We start from the raw sequence: 19,341 nt of genomic DNA, 5'->3' as shown, positions 1-19,341 counted from the left end.
CTAAAGAGTTTGCGTGATGCAAAGAGGCCAACAGTTTGTTAATGAGCTCATTACTCAACTTAATACCACAGTGTTAAGTTTCAAAATATTCAGTGTGCTGGAGGGAAATGATGCTGCTTGGGGGTTTTGTTGAACACCACAATGAATCCAGGGATTGTAGACAAAGCAGAAATCAGTGGGCTTTACTTTGTCACAAGTAAACCCTGCTAATCTCACAAACTATCTGATCAGCTGATCCCAGAGTGTTTGCCCACAATGTCTGCGATTGTTTCTCAAGCACAGATGTAAGCTGTAAAGTCGTAGGTCAACTGTTTATTGATTCTCTGTTAAATTGCAGGTTGTATACATGCAGATGCAGTACAACTTTTCAAACTCATTCACAACAATGTCTAATATACTCGTATACAATCTTTGCTTTCAAAGACTAATTGAGTAAAAACTACTATGGGTTTTCAGTGACCATCTTCATATCTTGTAATAAAAATTAGATTTTTTTTTTACATTTTTCTTTGCATATAACTCCTTATGTGTGACAATAATCAATAACAATAACAATAATCCATTTGTCATATAATTTGTCCATTCAGCGCTATTTACAATATGTAACTCCTGATTTTGTCTAAGAAGGTCCGACCTTAGAGACTTCAGTGGTTGATGTAGTTGTTGATGACTCTTCATCATCTCCTCCACTCATCCCCAGCATCTTCCTTATACATACACGGAACTGAAAGAGAAAAACAACAGAAGAACATTTGTGTCTTTATAATGTGTTTAACTCTACAGGACAATTCTTGACTCCATAACATGTCAAGACTGTTATTTCTTCCCATTCTGTTGATATTTCTTTTTTTTTCAATGTTGTAAACTAAGATTCCTACATATTGCACCTTTGAGTAATTTCTTGTTTATCTTTTTATTGTATTGCAACTGATGTTGACAATAATGTGTAAATAGTTATTAAACACATGTAAATACAAATACAATAAATGTTTATAAAAAACCTACTTGTTTGTTAACAGTCAAGGAACTATTAACTAAAGTTTCAACAACTATACATTTATTAATGATGGTTATGATAAAGTGTTACCAGGACTGAAAATCTGAAGTTTTAATGTGCGCATCAGGTTTTCCCTCCGAGGATGGAGCAAGCTTTGTGAATGTTTTTAAAGCCACCATTAGAGGGCGCCACTGGTCAGTGATAAAGTCCAAATAAAACAAGCTCTTTCTTGTTTTGTCACTCTGTTTAATCTCAGTACAGCCTCAGTTCAGTTGAGTGAATACAAAGTTACCCTCCTGTCTACAAATAGCTTTTTCATATCAGAGTGAATGAACAAACCTGTTTGTTGAGGAGGATGTAGATCATTGGGTTGTAGACTGTGGAGGCTTTAGACAGACAGGATGGTATGGTGGCCAGTCTCAGGTCGAAGGGTTGCCCCCGATTGTTGATAACCCACAGAGCAAAGGAGGCATAAGGCATCCAGCACACAAGGAAGCCCAGCACCATGATGACTACCATCCTGGTCACCTCCCGCTCTGCCTTCTGGGTGGAGGCAGACTCAGCTTGGGCCTTCGCTGCCTGTTGAAGAAGTACATACATGTTGGTCTCAGATCTATGAAATCAAGTGAGATATTATTCCTATCTGCAATCATACAATCAACCTCGGTAACTTGAGACCTACTGATTTCAGAATGAAGAGCAGCTGTGAGTAGCAGAAAACGATGGTGAAGAAAGGGACAGAGAAGCAGAAGCAGAAGAGGAACATCACATAGCTCTCATTGTTATACTTGTTGTCGGTTGTGTACCAGTCTGGTCCACAGGAGCACTGCATGCCCTCTGGGATATACCTGGAGAGACAGACATGAATCAGCACTGTAGCCATATGTCATGTAGGTGCCTGTGTGGTTTGGAATTAGGGGCAGGGGACAAATGTCACTCATTACCCTCACAAGAGCTCTCATACGAGTAAGAAAGATTTGTACTTAAAGATTATGGAATAAAAAAAAGTCAGATGCAGAAGTTGTGCATCTTCTCAAAATAACTGGATTACTATACCAACTATTGAAACCATAGAAACACTGTTGTGTGTTTGGTCTTTATACACTGACCTACTCCATCCAACCAGAGGAGGAATGGCAGCACACAAGGCAAAGACCCAAGTCATTGCACAGCAAGCGATAGCATGGTTCGGCTTGAAGACAAAGTTCCCGAGTGGTTTGCAGACCACGAGCCATCTCTCAAGTGCTACCACAGCAAGAGACCACAGGCTGACCATACCTGCAGCAAGACAGAAGAGATATAAAAGACTTACACAACAGTTGACAATCAGTGAGGGAACTGTAACAGTATATCTGTAACAGAGGCTGAAACATTAGAAAGCGGAGATTGCAATAGTTTTGTTTTACAGCTGCATTTGCTTGTTTGCTAAAATCTGATTATCTATTTAGATGACATATTTCATATTTTGATTGGATTGCATTTGCATTTTAAAAAAAAGTTTAAAAGCGTTTGCCATATCTGTAATAGGAAGTGGTTTGTTTTAAGTTAGAAAAGGAATCGTCTTTCCTTCTGTTCGAGGATTTTAGGTTACCTTCGGCCATGTGGACAAATTATGTGCTCCATTCCTTGAACTTGCACTGTCTTTGGTGAAAGTGCTTTTAAAGTTTGTGTGCCTTCATCTTGGTGTGAGCTATAGAGACAGCTCAAATATTATTACTTGACAACTATGTAAGATCATTAAAATAGGATTAAGGACTATATGAGCATTGAATGCACGTCCTGTTACTGAGCACTGGTAAATCAATTGTCTTGATGTAATTTGCTGCTTGTTTTATGTCTGTTGCTTGTTTCTATGTAAAATTTGATGTTGTGACTCCTTTTTAAAAGAGATTTTACAGAAGATAAGACAGCAAAGTTGTTCCTGGTTCAAACTCTAAAAACTAAAAATGCTCCAACTGCTGTTAAAAGGGAATTAAATGTCACTGTTTTCTCATAAATATATATTGATAATTTACAATTTAACATTATAGATTATTTTACCCTGGGACGACATGACATCACGCTATTTGAAGCTGTTTTGCCTGACAATTAAATCAGTACAGTGGGTTTGCAAGAAAGATCCCAGTTCCAAATAGGATAAAGTTTAAATACAAGAATACTTTATGAACAATAACCATTGGCAAATGAATAAATAAAAGAATCATGCACACATCACAACACACTTAAGCATCAATCTTGTACATTTGGTTAAAATCCTTACCACCAACAGTTGCTGTAAATCCTTCAATCTTGCACCCCAGTGGACCAAGAATCATGTATCTGAAGGCAAAGCAGTAGAAGCAGGTGAAGGAGCCCACGAAGGAGACGAGAAGGTTCGCCACGGCCAAGTTCACCAGGATGTAGTTCAGATGAGACCGGAGCTTCTTGTATTGAACAGTACATGCGATAGTGATGGTGTTAATGGCTGTACCGGCCACAAAGAGGAAAAACATGAATGCTGACATGGAATAAAAGATGCCAGTGCTCCCTAAATGATCCTGGGGAACCAGGTATGGGCTGAGGGATGTGATGTTGTTGGTGTCTAGAGGGATGGGGATCCAGAAGTCTTCTGGGAACTCTGTCGGACGATTCCCCCTCATTTTTGTCAAATAAAAAAATCAAGGACTTCTCAAAAAGCTGTTTAAACAGTATTACTGTGTGTAAAACCACAAATTACTGACATCTAATTTCAAGTAACACTGATGTCCTGAGTGTCTTCCAACAGAGGGCTGTCTCTCTGGTGGAGGGGTTGACGCCGCATTTATAGGAACTTTGAATATTACTCCGGCTAAACATAATTGGCTCAAGGAAGGGATTAACAACAAAGCTTTGTTTCACAGACCACACACACACAAACAAACCACACATACTTGTACTTGTGTACCTGCACACACATCCTGCACTCCCATAACAGCATGGGTCACATTAGAGCTAATATAGAGATAAGTCCCTCAGTACCAGAACTGGCCGGGTTCATCTCATTACATCCTACTGTAGAGCCTTTTTCTTTGTCTATCACATAATCTGATCATCAGTGATGTTTGGAAGGTCAGTCATGCATTTGGTCCTCTGTTGTCCAGGTTGTACCAGTCTACCTCACCTTACATTATATATATTTTTAAAGAAACAGTTTCCCTGTTTTTTAAGAGGAGATTAGGAAGATTGAGAGTGGGAGTAACATGACAAAATACTGCCTGATATGGCAGCAGAAAGAAGAAATTATTGACGGTAAGCCAGAAACCAAATAATGTGAGGAGGGATTGTAGCACCCTATAATGTAATAATTTCCTGAAAATGTAATAACGCCTGAAAATGTAATAAAATTTGCACTTAACTCGATTGAAAATGTAATAAAACCCAATAATGTAATAGCTTCACCAATAATGTAATAAAATAATCTGACTGATATTGTAATAAAATTTTTACCGATAATGTAATACCTTATTACATTATTGGGAATTTATTACATTTTCAGGAGTTTTTTTCTTTTTTTTCAAAACAGATAATGTAATACTTGACAGATAATGTAATATATATGTTCATTTTCAGTCCAGAGTTCTACATTTTGTGTTTTGAGAATCTAAGAATGTTATATACACTGGATTTGAAACAACAGAATGACTATTGCTTCCCTAGATGTACCTCTTCACTGCACAGATTTCCAACAAATCACTACCTCATAAAAACAACCACAAACCAACAAAATAACTTTCAGTAACACTTCATTTGAAGAGGGTATACGTAAGCATTCATACTGTAACACCTGCATACACATAACATGACACCTGACAAACATAGGCCTACATATCCACTTGTAAATAGTTATTAAATCACTTTCAATGTCAAATGGACATCTTACTCTATGTCAAGTGGCATAGTGGTCAGCTGACATACTGTCATACTGATAGTATATTATGAGATTTACCTGTATAACTAAAAGGTTAATAAAAATGTCAGCATCAAAATGACGAAACTTGATGACAACTCACATCCTTTTTGGGGTTTATACAGGGTTTCTGAAGTTGTATGATGTTTCTATGATAGTACAATTCAAATTTGGTGAAAGTAATTAGGGTTCTAACCCCAAAGTGGTAGAACCCTTCTAAGATTGTACCGGTTTATTATTATTTGTTGTCTGCCGCTTGAGCTCAAATTCCCGTGAGCTGGAATGGGCCAGAAACTTGAAACTTGGCCCAATGATTGGAAATGATGCGCATAGATTTTTATTAAAATATGAGCCCAGTCGGCCTGATGGTGGCGCTGTAATTAAGGCTTGAAAAGGCGTTTTTCAGATATTCACCCTTCTCACACCAGCTTACAAATGATTGGCCATAACTCCTATACCCTTTGCCGTATCATCACAAAACTTGGTGGGCAGGTTCACAATGGGACTGGGAACCTGCTTACCAAAGCATTTTGAGCTCAACCTATAGGGGGTGCTATAAATGCCACACATGCGTATCTCAAAGACCATTGGACGGAATTTCACCAAATTTAGTATGCATGCTCTAGCGGTGACTATTAACTAAAGCCGCATTCCAGTTACATGGGAGACAACTCGGCCGAGTTGCTCTTGCGCGAGAACGTGACGTCATTTCCTGGCTTGTCGAACCTTTAGCGTTCCTGTTTGTCATCGCTACATGACAAGTCGGAAGACCATGGACGCCATCAGGGCAGTAGCAAGCTAGTCATTGTTTTGTTATTGTTAGCTACATTAGCCTATTTAGCAAACCAGCTCGAAAACACTTTACATTGTATTGCAGGCACAGCAAGACCGTGCAATGCATAAATTGGTGACCAGATTAAAGCAGCAATGTAATCAAGTGTGTAAGAGCATTTAAAATCGACATTAAAATGACCAACATGGTACAAATACAAAGAGAATACATCAATTATGGGTGCAGCTATCTTTGTATGTCACATCGTTTATCTATCCTCGCTCAACTCGGTGTACTCTCATGAGGACCGAGTCGGACAGTGGATATTCCGACCAAAAGGGGGCGTGCCTCGGTGAAATGTCGCGAGACAGCTGCGAGATTTCCCACTTTCCAACTCGGGCGAGTGGTCTCCCATGTAACTGGAACGCGGCATAATATCTTGACTGCCACGTTGATAGGTGAAAGTGGATGTGGCCTGTTCCTCATTAACTGTCATTGTTTGCGTTTTAATCATTTACAGCGAGCCAGAAGGACCTACAGACACGAAACTTGGTACGTCGAGTATAAATGACATCCAAATGGTGCTCAAAACAGTTGATCCCAATCGGCCAATCCGGTTTATTGAAGTGACGTCATTTCTGCAACGCCATCTGCTGGTAATGTCACAGAGACCTTTGGAGGGGCAGGTGCTCAAGAAAAAAAAAGGCTTATGGACTGCTTTTACAATAGACATCTGAATGTGGAGTATAAAATCATTAAAGGGTTTTAGTTTAGCAGCTGCAGTGAAGATTTCATCTTAAAAATGGTATAAATAAAGTCTGTTCAAATCAATTTAGGACCTCTGGGCTTCTGGAAACTTAGATTGCAACAGATTAGCAAAACTTGTTGTCACTGCATAGCTTTCTTTTCTCGGAAAATAATGACATACTTTCACCACAGGGTGTGTAAGAGCCTTTTACACAATCACCTTCATAAGGAAACTGCTAGTTTCCAAACTTGTGATTTTGATGTTTTGTAAAATCAACACCACACACACACACAATATATATGTGTTTGTAATTTTTATTTTATTTTCACTTTGCAGATAGTATGCTTTCTTACTTGAGTTGCAGCATTACATATACAGTATACATCTTTTCATATGGCAAAATACTCATCCATTTATTCTTATTTACAATGCACAATCATTAGTGGCAGAGAAGTCAACAGTCACAGTGTTGAGTCTAAGCAGGTCCAACTTTGGAGACTTCAGTCACTGAAGATGTTGTTGAGGACTCCTCCTCACCTGAACCCATCCCCAGCATCGTCATCATGCACGAGCGGAACTGAAAGGGAAAAGACAGTTTGTTGAAGTTAATTTCATTGATGCTGTAGAGACATCAAGACAACAAAAAGTCTCTATAAGACAGGGCTGCAACTAACAATTATTTTAATTATCAGTGTATCTGCTGATTATATTAGTCATCATTAGTCAATAAAATGTCTAAAAATGACTCATCACAACCTCCCAGAGCCCAAAGTGCTGCTTCAAATTGTTCTTTTCTTACTGTTATAAATGAAAAGCATCAAATCCTTATATTTAAGAAGCTGGAACTAGAAAATGTTTGACATTTTTTGCTTAAATTGAATGAAACGATGAAGTGATTATAGTAGCTGGTGAATAATTTTCTATTATTCATTGCAGCTCTAGTGCAACATCTGGCATTATGCTCCTTCTTCTTCTGCATTTAACTTGATCACCATCCATTTAGAGAACTGAAAGATAAAAGCTAAATGTGCACAAGCCAATGGTTGTATCAATAAGGCCCCAGTTTTCAGTGGGATCATTTTCTACAAACAAAAACTTGTGCTATCGAAATATTTCTACAATATAGCAGTTCTAGTGGATGAATTCATGATTTAGCATTCGTATTTTTTTGTGATATAAAAATGTAGGTATATTCAAATCAAAATAATAGGGCATTGACTTAAAGCCTCTGCACATCAAGTCATTTTGTTATTGTTTGGTCTGCTAAAAGCTAAGAGGAGGAAACTTTAACATTATGTAACATAAAAAGTCGCACTCAAGTGCCTCAGACTAAGTACACACAAGTACACAATATAATAAGATAGTACATATCTGATGCACATAGACTATTTCAGCACATTTTCAGCCCCATAGTTTAAGGCCTCAAGGCTTCCATATCAGGAGGGGTAAAGTATTCAGATCTGTTACTTAAGTAAAAGTAGTGATACCACACTGTGATAACATCTGCAAGTAAAAGGTCTGCATTCAAAACATTACTTAAGTAAAAGAAGTAAAAGTTAAAGTATAATCAGTAAAATGTACTTAACATATCAAAATATGGTATATGAGGTTTTGGACTAATGTTACTGAGGCATGAATGTGTATTTACATTTAACTGATGTCAATGTTTAAGGTTGAGCTTATGTAAACTACTTAATGTTACTGTACTGACGGGTTGTTGAATCTACAGCACTGTAGATTCAACAAGCCGCAGTCAACTTTTCATGAACTCTGAAAGCCAGCCCTATTTTCAGCTTTGTGACAATACATTTATCCACTAATCCAAGAGAGGTTTTTTTTAGCTTAATAAGTAGGAGAGTTTTTCTCATTCCACTCACATTCAAAATCATCTCAGTAGCACATTAGGAAATACATGTTTTTCACTTGAAAGGACGTTTTTTAAAATTGTAATCTGAAAAGTAACAAGTAACTAAAGTTGTCAGGCGATGTAGTTGATTAAAAAGTATAATTAATGCCCTCTGAGATGTAGTGGTGTGGAAGTATACAATTGTGCAAAATGGTAAGGAATAAATAAAGTACAAGTACCTCAGATTTGTACTTTTTGTAAAATTATTTTTTGTATTTTGTAAAACGGACCTGTTTATTTAAGACAACGTAGATAACTGGGTTGTAGACTGCAGAGGCCTTCGAAAAGCAGGAGGGTATGGTCGCCAGCCTCAAGTCGAACGTTTGCCCGCGGTTATTCACAACCCACAGGGCAAAGGAGGCGTAAGGCACCCAGCACACCAGGAAGCCCAGCACCATGACGACCACCATCCTGGTCACCTCCCTCTCTGCCTTCTGGGTGGAGGCAGACTCAGCTTGGGCCTTCGCTGCCTGTTGAAGGAGAGAGGAGTTCTAAGTCAGCCAGTGGCAATTGCAGTGCCTGCACATGTATTTTGGGATGATAGATTTGTTCTGATAAACTTCATCCTTCATAAGACATAAGAAGACGTGCATTCAAATATAAATGATTGTCAATCTTGAGAAGACTTTTTTAGTGTCACGAGTAAAACATGATGTCTTCTCAAAACTACATTTGAGCTCAATGTTGTTACATTTTTTTGCCCTCACCATTTTCAGTGTGATGAGCAGCTGAGCGTAGCAGAAGAGGATGGTGGCGAAAGGAACAGCGAAGCAGAAGCAGAACAGGAACATCACATAGGATTCATTGTTGTATTTGTTGTTGGTGGTGTACCAGTCTGGACCACAGGAGCACTGCAGGCCTTCTGGGATGTACCTAGAGAGATCATCGCAAAAGCATTGTGTGTGTATTCAGTTTCCCAGTTTTGAGATGAGTTTCAGCGGGCAGGGTGGTTTCTGTTGCCTACCTGCTCCATCCGAACAGCGGAGGAACTGAGGCAATCAATGCAAATATCCAGGTGAACACACAGCAAGCTATAGCGTGGTCGGGCTTGAATACAAAGTTACCAAGTGGCTTGCAGATGACCAACCATCTTTCAAAAGCTACCACAGCTAGAGACCACAGACTGACCATACCTGGAATGACAGAGACAGATCATTTAAAAACTTTTTTTTTTTAGTCATTACATTCAAGCTCAGATTGAATTAGTATATTATTTCAAAACAGATACAGATAAATCTTACCACCAAGTGTTGCCATAAAACCCTCAATCTTGCACATATGCGGTCCAAAGATGAAATATCTGTTTGCAAAGGAGCAGCAGGCAGTGAAGGAGCCCACACAGGACACAAGAAGGTTCGCCACAGCCAAGTTCACCAGGATGTAGTTGAGGTGAGACCGCAGCTTCTTGTACTGGATGGTGCATGCAATGGTGAGGGTGTTGATGGCAGTGCCAACCGTGAATACGAAGAACATGAATGCTGCCATTGCATAGAAGGTACCCGAGCCCCCTAAGTGGTCCTGAGGCACCAGGAAGGGACTGAGTGCCGTGATGTTATTGGTGTCCAGAGGGACGGGTATCCAGAAGTCTTCTGGGAGCTCCATGCCGCGATTTGCCTTCATTTTTATATGACTATTGATCACAATCTTTAGACCTCAAGAGTACTCCTCACTGATGTCTTCGGTCTACCCTATATCACTTATATCAGACAATAAGAATAAGGAATAGATGTTCAACAGGCAGACATGGAAGCTGTTAAGTCTGCATCTCTGATAACAGCTCTTGTGCAGGACTGACTTTTATAAAGCCAGCCAGGATGCCACTCATCCCCATTTAAACCTTAATGAATTCCATAATTGAATGATTGATTAGGGTTGTATTAATTGGTATAAGTCATTTAGTAGATTCCTGTCTTGGCTGCACTCCCATAATTGGCACACCAGCTTGGGAGAATAGTTGAGGACAACCTCTGTGACCTGTTTTCAGAAAACAGTCATCACAAGCTGCAAATTTCATATTAAGTCTAATTGTCACTGGTAAATACACACACATTCATGTGCTAATGGTTGGAGAGCATGTGTGATGCAGAAGAGTGACGTTCAGCAGGTCTTTGTAAGAGATTGTTGTTTCAGACGATGATCTGAATTATGAATATGAACGCTGATTGTTACACACATCCTGTCTGTTAAGAACCTTAATGTATAGGGCTCATAGTACGAATATCAAGATTTGATCATTTGTGAATACATACAGGTAACAGACACACAAACATGCACATACATGAACTGTACAAATGTGTACACAGTGCACCACATGATCACTTGTTTTTAACATCAAAACCTGGTTGAGCAGATTAATCCCTCTTTCTTCAGGAAGAGCGCAGCAGGTCTTTGCTTGCTAATCTGGTTTCCAATTACATTAAGTCTGGTAATGTCAGGCGCTGTAGCCCTTTGTAATCCACTTCCCTGGTTTAACTCAAGCTTTGTGTTACCTGTTTGGCATTTTGCCTCCTTCCCTGAGATTAAGGGGGCACATAAGACATTGAGAACACAGTGTTATTCCACAAGGTGCTGTTTGTGTTGAGTTGCCTCACACATGCAATCATACAAAACAGCAGTGATAATCTGGTACTGATAAACAATTTGATCTGAACACGTTATCATCACCTGAAGGAGTAACACTCAATATCTGTGCAATCCGTTACACAAAACATCATCATGTGGGCATATTTATAGTTCACAAATGATCAGGCGCATGTTCAGCTGAATTTTTTTTTTTTTGGGGGGGGGGGGATAAAATCATTAGTTTAAAATCATGAACAGTAACAAAAATAACCTTTGAATGTATCAGGAAAGGATGACTTACTTTGACAACATAGTTTGTGTAACTTACATGTGGCAGTGAAGGTGTTCCTTACAGCACAAAACCAATCAAAGGAAACTAGTCCGAACTCGTGAATGTGCTGCTTTCCAGAAGCAACAACATACACACACAAACATACATGTTTGTATATTTTTTTTTATTTTTCACTTTGCAGATTATTTATAATGTCAGTATCTTTTCCGTTAAAACATATTTATCATTTCATATGAGAAAACACGTACATTTATTCTTATTTACAATTCACAATCATCGGCGGCAGACAAGTCAACAGTCTCATTGTTCAGTCTAAGCGGGTCCAACTTTGGAGACTTCGGTCACTGAAGATGTTGTTGATGACTCTTCATCCTCACCTGAACCCATCCCCAGCATCTTCATCATGCATGAGCGGAACTGAAACACATCAGAAGAAAAACACGCTTAGAAATACATCTGTTCTTTTATGCTAAAAAGCTAAATCGATTGGCCATCGAGCACCAAATTGTTATTTTTTATATTTAGGTTGTCAGGCTTCTACACACTTTTTTAACAACTAAGCATGAGCTGTTGCTGAAATTGTTGCTTTTAACTGCAGTTAGGTAAGTTGCTGTGGCATTTTCAATTAAGCTTGCTGTGAGTTGATCATAAATTAGCAGCTTTACAATAGGAACAGCCATTGGCCGCGTTTCCCAGATTCGATCGTTCTTAAGGACTTAAGAAGGCTCTTAAGAAGGGTTCGGCTAAGAAGGAGCGCTAAGATACGGGTGTTTCCCAGATGCGTTCTTAACTGCCTTCTTAGAGAACCTTAAGATCAAGCCAAAGAAGCTTCTGAAGAAGCTCTTAGTGGGAGCTGTCCACCGCGGTGCTGCTGTGCTGAATCAATCGATGCCAGGCAGATCGATCACCCACCTCTTTATCAGCGCATAAGTGTGTGTGTGTGTGTGTGTGTGTGTGTGTGTGCGCTGTCAGACCGGGCTGTCCAGGCAAAGAGATCCAACGGCCGTTGGATCTCCGCACGGGGCAGCCGGTACTTTGCCTGGACAGCCCGGTCTGACAGCACGTCCAGTGGGGAGAAGTGCTGACGCACGTATGCATTTATGTAAACCGTCTGGCTTCACGCACGGCGACGCTGTTGGTTCGCAGGGAGAATGTGCTGTATTGCAGCCATGGTTTCTCACACGCGCGGACTTTGGCAACGCATTTATACTGTAGAGTAGCAGGGGAAGCCTCTCTGGATGAGGTTCAGCTGAGTTTAATACATCTGTTCCCTTGATATCTGTGAAATGCCACAGGGTTGTTGTTTTTTTTATGTGTAGTACTATAAACTCATATATGCAGATGTTGCGGAAAACTTAAACGTGTAATTCAATAAAAAGGTTTTTTTTCATCTACCATTTTCTTATTTTTTTTTCTTGCGCCTGTGGTCCGCAGCTATGAGCGCATTTCAACACTGAGCATTGTTTTATTATTTCGCAAAGTGGAGGATATAAATTTCCCTGACGCGCTTGATCACTGAGCATTTGGTCGCTAAGAAGGCTGTTAAGAGTGGGTCAGCTCGATCTTACATTTCCTTCTTAGTGAAAGATCTTCTTAAGCTAAGAGCGACTCTGGGAAACGCATCCTTCTTTCACAGCGTTCTTAAGAGCGCTCCTAAGAAGATCTTAGCACTTAAGAGCTTCTTAACGAATCTGGGAAACGCGGCCATTAACTGTACTTCCCAGGTGCCTGCAAAACACGAAGCATATTATCCTGTCTTTTTGTGCATCATTTACACAGTGCCTGTCCATAACTGTAATGCATTTTCAACCTGACAGTACATCCAGCTGACCTGTTTATTGAGGAGAACGTAGATAACTGGGTTGTAGACTGCAGAGGACTTGGAGAAGATGGATGGTATAGATGCAAATCTCAGGTCAAAAGGCTGCCCGCGGTTATTCACGACCCACAAAGAAAAAGTGGTGTAAGGCAACCAGCACACCAGGAAGCCCAGCACCATGACGACCACCATCCTGGTCACCTCCCTCTCTGCCTTCTGGGTGGAGGCAGACTCAGCTTGGGCCTTTGCTGCCTGTTGAGTGAGAGAAGCGTTATAAGACTAATGACTTCTCGGTTCTGCATGTTTAGTGGTAGTTGAGCAGCAATGAAGCAATCCCTAAATTTTTGCCCTCACCATTTTCAGTGTGATGAGCAGCTGAACGTAGCAGAAGACGATGGTGGCGAAGGGAACAGCGAAGCAGAAGCAGAACAGGAACATCACATAGGATTCATTGTTGTATTTGTTGTTTGCGGTGTACCAGTCTGGACCACAGGAGCACTGCAGGCCTTCTGGGATGTACCTAGAGAGATCACCACAAGCACATTAAGTATGCATGGCAACTTGGCAGTATGATCAGGGCAAATGTAAAGGTGCGCGTGTAATACTAACCTACTCCATCCGAACAGCGGAGGGGTTGATGCAATCAGTGCAAAAACCCAGGTGAACACACAGCAAGCTATAGCGTGGTCGGGCTTGAATACAAAGTTACCAAGTGGCTTGCAGATGACCAACCATCTTTCAAAAGCTACCACAGCTAGAGACCACAGACTGACCATACCTGGAATGATATAAAGTAGGATTAAACCATGTTTTAGCTCATTAAAACTCAAGTATCATAATCTTATAAATCTGTGTCTCAGAGTTTGTCTTACCACCAAGTGTTGCCATAAAACCCTCAATCTTGCACATAAGCGCTCCAAAGATGAAATATCTGTTTGCAAAGGAGCAGCAGGCAGTGAAGGAGCCCACACAGGACACAAGAAGGTTCGCCACAGCCAAGTTCAACAGGATGTAGTTGAGGTGAGACCGCAGCTTCTTGTACTGGATGGTGCATGCAATTGTAAGCACATTGATGGCAGTGCCCACAACAAATACAAAAAACATGAATGCTGCCATTGCGTAGTAGGTGCCTGAGCCTGCTAGATGGTCCTGGGGGACCAGGAAGGGGCTGAGAGACGTGATGTTGTCCGTATCCAAAGGAATTGGGATATAGAAGTCCTCTGGGAGCTCCATCATTCGGCCGTGCTTCATTTTGACCTCTATATGAATAACAAAAGTAACTAATAAAAATTTAAATTTGCCAGTGTCTCCTGCAGGTGCACTTTGTCTGTCTATGGCAGTCCATTAAAGAGGACTGCTAGTGAATTTATAGGGCTGCTTGACTGGACATTTACTTAATTGAACTATTGAATAATTAATTGCTTGATTTGATCAACAAATACAACCCCCACCCTTGTTCAAGGCGATTAGATACCCGGGGGGCAATGGAACACATTGCGCATGTGGCGTAAAACAGTGGTCAGGAGCCAACACAGGATTCCAGGATATATCAGTCGTATCCTGTTCCGATCCCATCACTAGCTAGCATTTTGGCAGACAGGATGCAGTCGGAAAGGAAGAGCATTGTTTTGGATTCAGATAATCCAGTCATCAGAGCTATTACGACCGCTAATCACATTCAATCTGGCCTTGGGTAACCTGCTTGATGTTAGCATTAGGATGGATGATCTCTACCTTCGTTATCGTATCAGGATCAAGAAAGGATTACTCCGAGTTGAGCGTGGCCCTCGGTACAAAGCATCAAAGGACATTTCCATTTTTCCACATCAGAATTAGACATGAAGGTCATTCTTGACTTTGAGGCAAACTTTGAACTTCAGTTTGGAGACAGTGACGTGTTAAATGAAGTGAGGAATATTCTGTGACCATCTGCTTATTAATATATGAAGTGGGGGCCGCCTCTGTGTGACCATATTGTAACTCTGATTTGAGGAGCTCTACATGTTTCTACTGGATATAAACACAAATTATATGCTGAACAAAAGCTTACATAGTGAGTAGAATGTATCGGTTTCTCTAGCACGATCTGAATCAGACAGGTAATGCAACACGCATACACGGAATTTGCCCAATTTGCCTCCTCCAATTTGAAAGACCGATCTAATAGAGGACTGGCACAAGAAGGTGCAGAGGAGACGCACTCTGAAAAATGCTGCCGCTGTGACAGAGTTAGCTGTTATGGATGACCAAAACGTCCCCAGTAAAGGCTAACTAACTAACTAACTAACTAACTTAGTAAATAAATTAATAAATAAATAAATATGCCATAAAACAAGGCATGTGCAGTCAATCTATGCACTCTCATGTTAATCAACCAATAAGAAAAAAGTTGACCTCACATAACACTTCATTTGCATAATTAAATAAAACACAGAAATAAACCTGTTTGTGATAATAAAAAGAGGGAATAAGGGAAACATGGAAATGGGAAAAAAAATATGTACAAAAATATATTTATAAATGATAAATAAATACAAAAGCAAAATAAAACAGAAATATCAATTCATGTCAAATTTTATAAATAAATCAATACCGTCATATACGTTTTAACATTTTATTTTTGGTGCATTAAACAGCATATTTAATTATTTATTGAGTTATTTATTTGTCTCTGTTTTTGAATTTGGATGTTTCAATCTTCAATAAGCTATAAAGTTGCAAGGTAGACACTTGAGTGTTTGTGACGTAGTAGTATTTTCATTACTATCAATGATGTCAGCCATCATTACTATTAATATTATTGTAGCAGGCCTATGTTATGAAGCAACATGGTCTTGAGAGTGAGCCGGGTCGAATGGGACAGGAAAGCCAAAATGGCTCAGCTGGATAGTGATTTCCTGAAGATGTACATGGCTTTGATTCAGCTCCTGTTCTCGGTATGTTGTCCGAAAATCTAAGTGATATACACTTCAGTCTGTTAGTAGGTATAGTAGATTATGTTAAAGAGAAAGAAATAATAGTGCCTTGAGACTACAAATGCAAAAGACACCCCTTCAGGCCAAACCACACTGCAACCTTAAATATCACTCTGATGAACACTGTAATCATAAAGGCAACATACTTTCAGAATAAAAGCTTAGTTAGGAAAACTCTTAATATGACTATGAAAACCTTGTTTCATTTAACAATATCTGAAATAGGTTTTTCATGAGGTGGACAAAAACAACAAAGAAGTGGTTTTAACTATAATTGATGATTATGTTACAATGTTAACCTTACAGGAAACTTTAGGAAGGGTTTTATTCCTAAAAGTCACAAGTGAAAAAGAAAATCAGTCAATCATCAATATAGCAAATATTTGTATGTCATTGTTCAAATCTTCCTGTAGGTTAATGAGGATTTGCATATGACACCATCACAAATAGGTTAAGGACAGAAGCATTTAGGATAATAGGCATTTAGAGTTGTAGAGTAGGAAAACACAGGCTCACAAGAGCATTAGGGTGGAAGTGTGTTCTCTCATCATAAACAGTCTGCCACTGAGTTTATATGGTATACATACACCACTACACAAATGTCAAAAGCAAAGTAAACAGCCGCCTCAACAATGACATCAGTCAGTGTCAGAGAGGTAAGTGGCTAACGAACAAAATCCTTTATGTATATTTTTTGAGACAGGTGCTCCATACAGTTCTGCAGTGACAAGTGGAGCGGGAACCAGTGGATTTTTGTGTAGTGTGTTCACAATACTCTGGATATGATGTTTTGCCTTGTGTATAATGATGATTAAATTGTTAAGACTTCTCTTTGTGCAACCTTGGTCATCTAGTGTGCTTTCATTTATGATAAATACCCTACATCATTTGATGTAGGGTTGATGGGCCTTGAATCCAAACTTAGCACTATATCACACAAGAAAATGCTGTTTTTAGAAAAAGCTGACACACTTATCAGCTTTGATGCCTATGGTGGGTGAAACCCTACATACACCTCCTCAAAACCCTCCACCTCCTGCTGCTATAATACTTGATCCGTGTCACTTGTGAGGCTTAGCATCGTGATCTCTTTAGGCTTTCAAAGTTCAGTCCTCCAGCCGTTTCCTAAGACTCTTACTGAGTGTAAACCATTACAGGCAGCTCAGATCAGTGGTGAAGGTCAAGGTGTTTGTCTGAGATACACTGACCTGTATAACTCTGCTGGATGACGCATGCACAACCTTGATTCAAATCCCAATAGGTTCAGTAAAGGACAGATGAGCTACATTATTGTGAATTAAAACAAATGAATCTGGGTTTTGTTTTTTAAATCACCAATACTTGAATACGCGAATTGCTGAAAATGACAAGTGTGCCATGATGTCCAATCAATCATAATGATGATAATAATGACTAAAAATGATTTACAGTAGAAGGTTTTAACTGTATAGACTGCTCACTCAGTTAAAGGTAAAGGTGCCCTATTTTTTAATGTATTTTTTTTTAGTTTCTATATTGCCTCCATTTCTGTCTGTAGACAGATTCACCTCAGGTTGCTTCGCTTAGAATTTTTCATCCACTAATCCAATCACTATCGCAATGACGTGACTAATGACTCTCCAACCTGTTTCTAAGACATCAGAAGAAATCCCTTTCCCACAGAGCACGTGAAAAGCACACTGACATGTTTTCACCAATTTAGTTTTGTTTATGCTTTTCTTGACTTCATCTGAAATCAAAACATGTAAACTATGTTACAAAATCATAACAATCACCAAAGAGGAAGAAGAGAAAGCGAAGAGAAGAGAAATCTCAACCAGATTTGTGGCAATGTCACACCCAGCGACCCAGCGGTGACCATTTTATTACTGACTCAGGGGAGTCAGAGGATCCAGGGACACACATCCACCAGCTACAAGACTGAGAAGGAGACAAAACTGTATGTGGCATGGTCGAAACATTGAAACTCTTAACATGAACATTACAACAAGCATGTTGTAATGAACACATTTTATGAAGTGAGAAACATGGTGACGATTGACCAGTAATCTAAAGTTTATTTCATGTTCTTTTCCGGTCTTGATGTTTCTACTAAAGGTAACAGACGAGGAAGATATTTTAATAGAAGAATTACATTCCACAGAACTACATGTCACAAATCCTTGAGCCGACCGGCTGGAAAATTCACCTATTGACATTTTTCATTTGTACATTTATGGGAATAGTGTATTTTTTTTTCAGTAAATTAATCAATATAGGCATAATAAACCTTTTTGATTTTTTTGATTCTTATTGATGAAGGATTGATCAAGTATTGATTAGTAACGGAGTAATGGCGGCTGTAGCTCAGGAGGGGCGGCTGTAGCTCAGGAGGTAGAGCGGGTCGTCTAGTAATCGGAAGGTCACTGGTTCGAATCCCGGCTCCCCCCAGTTACATGTCGAAGTATCCTTGAGCAAGATACTGAACCCCAAATTGCTCCTGATGAGCAGCTGGCGCCTTGCATGGCAGCCTCCGGCTGAATGTGTGTGTGAATGGGTGAATGTGGCATGTGTTGTAAAGCGCTTTGAGCTGTCCGAGAGGACTGGAAAAGCGCTATATAAATGCAGACCATTTACCATTTACCATGGTTCAGAGTGCCCGTCTGATGGTGCTGTAGAGCTATGAGGCTGCAGCCTAATTGAGAAGGAATGTCATTCAATTAGGCTTTGAGCTGAGCTGCCTATAGACAGCACGCTGTATGTTGGCAAAGAGCATTGTATAAAACTACATGTTGTATTTAATTATGTTTTTTAACATAAAACGTTCTCTTTTTAATAACCTTGCTTTAACTAGGCTGCCTTGCTTCTATCTATCTATCTATCTATCTATCTATCTATCTATCTATCTATCTATCTATCTTTTGACTTTTATTGTGAAATCAGCTGTGTCTTTAGGTCAAGACTCAGCAGGTCAGCTAAGTGCCAACCATGGCACAATATATAAAATGACACAATGCAGACATTTTCTTCTCTGGTTATGTGAGATGGGTGGAGGAAGGTGCCAGGAGTGGCTCTGATCTTTACATAATAGAATTCATGAAATGTAGCTGCTGTCTGGTCTTCAGTTCTGCTGTGATCTTTTCAACTTTCAGTCAGTATAGAGTAAATTGTGACATGCTTTTGCATTGCACTCTTACTTCTTCACAACCACGCCAAAGGGACAGTATACCCATACATGTGATTTCTTTCTACAAGTGATTAGACCTCTTCTCGGGGCTATGGAGCTGCCTACAGACTGTGCTTGATTGACATCTGCATGACTCCCCTTTAACTTTGTTGCACCTATAGGTCAGGACAAAATATGCA

At 39.7% G+C, this 19,341-nt stretch overlaps 3 protein-coding genes across 3 annotated transcripts; all 3 read right to left on the bottom strand.

Moving 5' to 3' along the window:
- Window positions 1-619: 619 nt before the first annotated feature.
- Window positions 620-3,636, bottom strand: LOC311254450 (blue-sensitive opsin; the record flags this gene model as incomplete). The annotated part of the gene is made up of 5 exons (XM_084348219.1): window positions 620-724; window positions 1,337-1,576; window positions 1,680-1,845; window positions 2,107-2,275; window positions 3,258-3,636. 5 exons carry the CDS (start codon window positions 3,634-3,636, stop codon window positions 620-622), a joined length of 1,059 nt encoding a protein of 352 aa, XP_084204345.1.
- A 3,281-nt stretch (window positions 3,637-6,917) lies between these two features.
- On the bottom strand, window positions 6,918-9,968 carry LOC311254451 (blue-sensitive opsin-like; the record flags this gene model as incomplete). The annotated part of the gene is made up of 5 exons (XM_084348220.1): window positions 6,918-7,019; window positions 8,579-8,818; window positions 9,056-9,221; window positions 9,313-9,481; window positions 9,590-9,968. 5 exons carry the CDS (start codon window positions 9,966-9,968, stop codon window positions 6,918-6,920), a joined length of 1,056 nt encoding a protein of 351 aa, XP_084204346.1.
- Window positions 9,969-11,514: 1,546 nt separating this feature from the next.
- Window positions 11,515-14,272, bottom strand: LOC311254449 (blue-sensitive opsin-like; the record flags this gene model as incomplete). Its single annotated transcript, XM_084348218.1, has 5 exons — window positions 11,515-11,619; window positions 13,034-13,273; window positions 13,376-13,541; window positions 13,631-13,799; window positions 13,894-14,272. The coding sequence occupies 5 exons, from the start codon at window positions 14,270-14,272 to the stop codon at window positions 11,515-11,517; spliced, it is 1,059 nt and encodes a 352-aa protein (XP_084204344.1).
- Window positions 14,273-19,341: the final 5,069 nt, after the last annotated feature.

The sequence above is a fragment of the Pagrus pagrus genome (assembly GCF_965226575.1).
Source record: "Pagrus pagrus genome assembly, chromosome: 3".
Classification (NCBI taxonomy): Eukaryota; Metazoa; Chordata; class Actinopteri; order Spariformes; family Sparidae; genus Pagrus; species Pagrus pagrus.
This window is presented reverse-complemented; position numbering and strand designations above follow the sequence as displayed.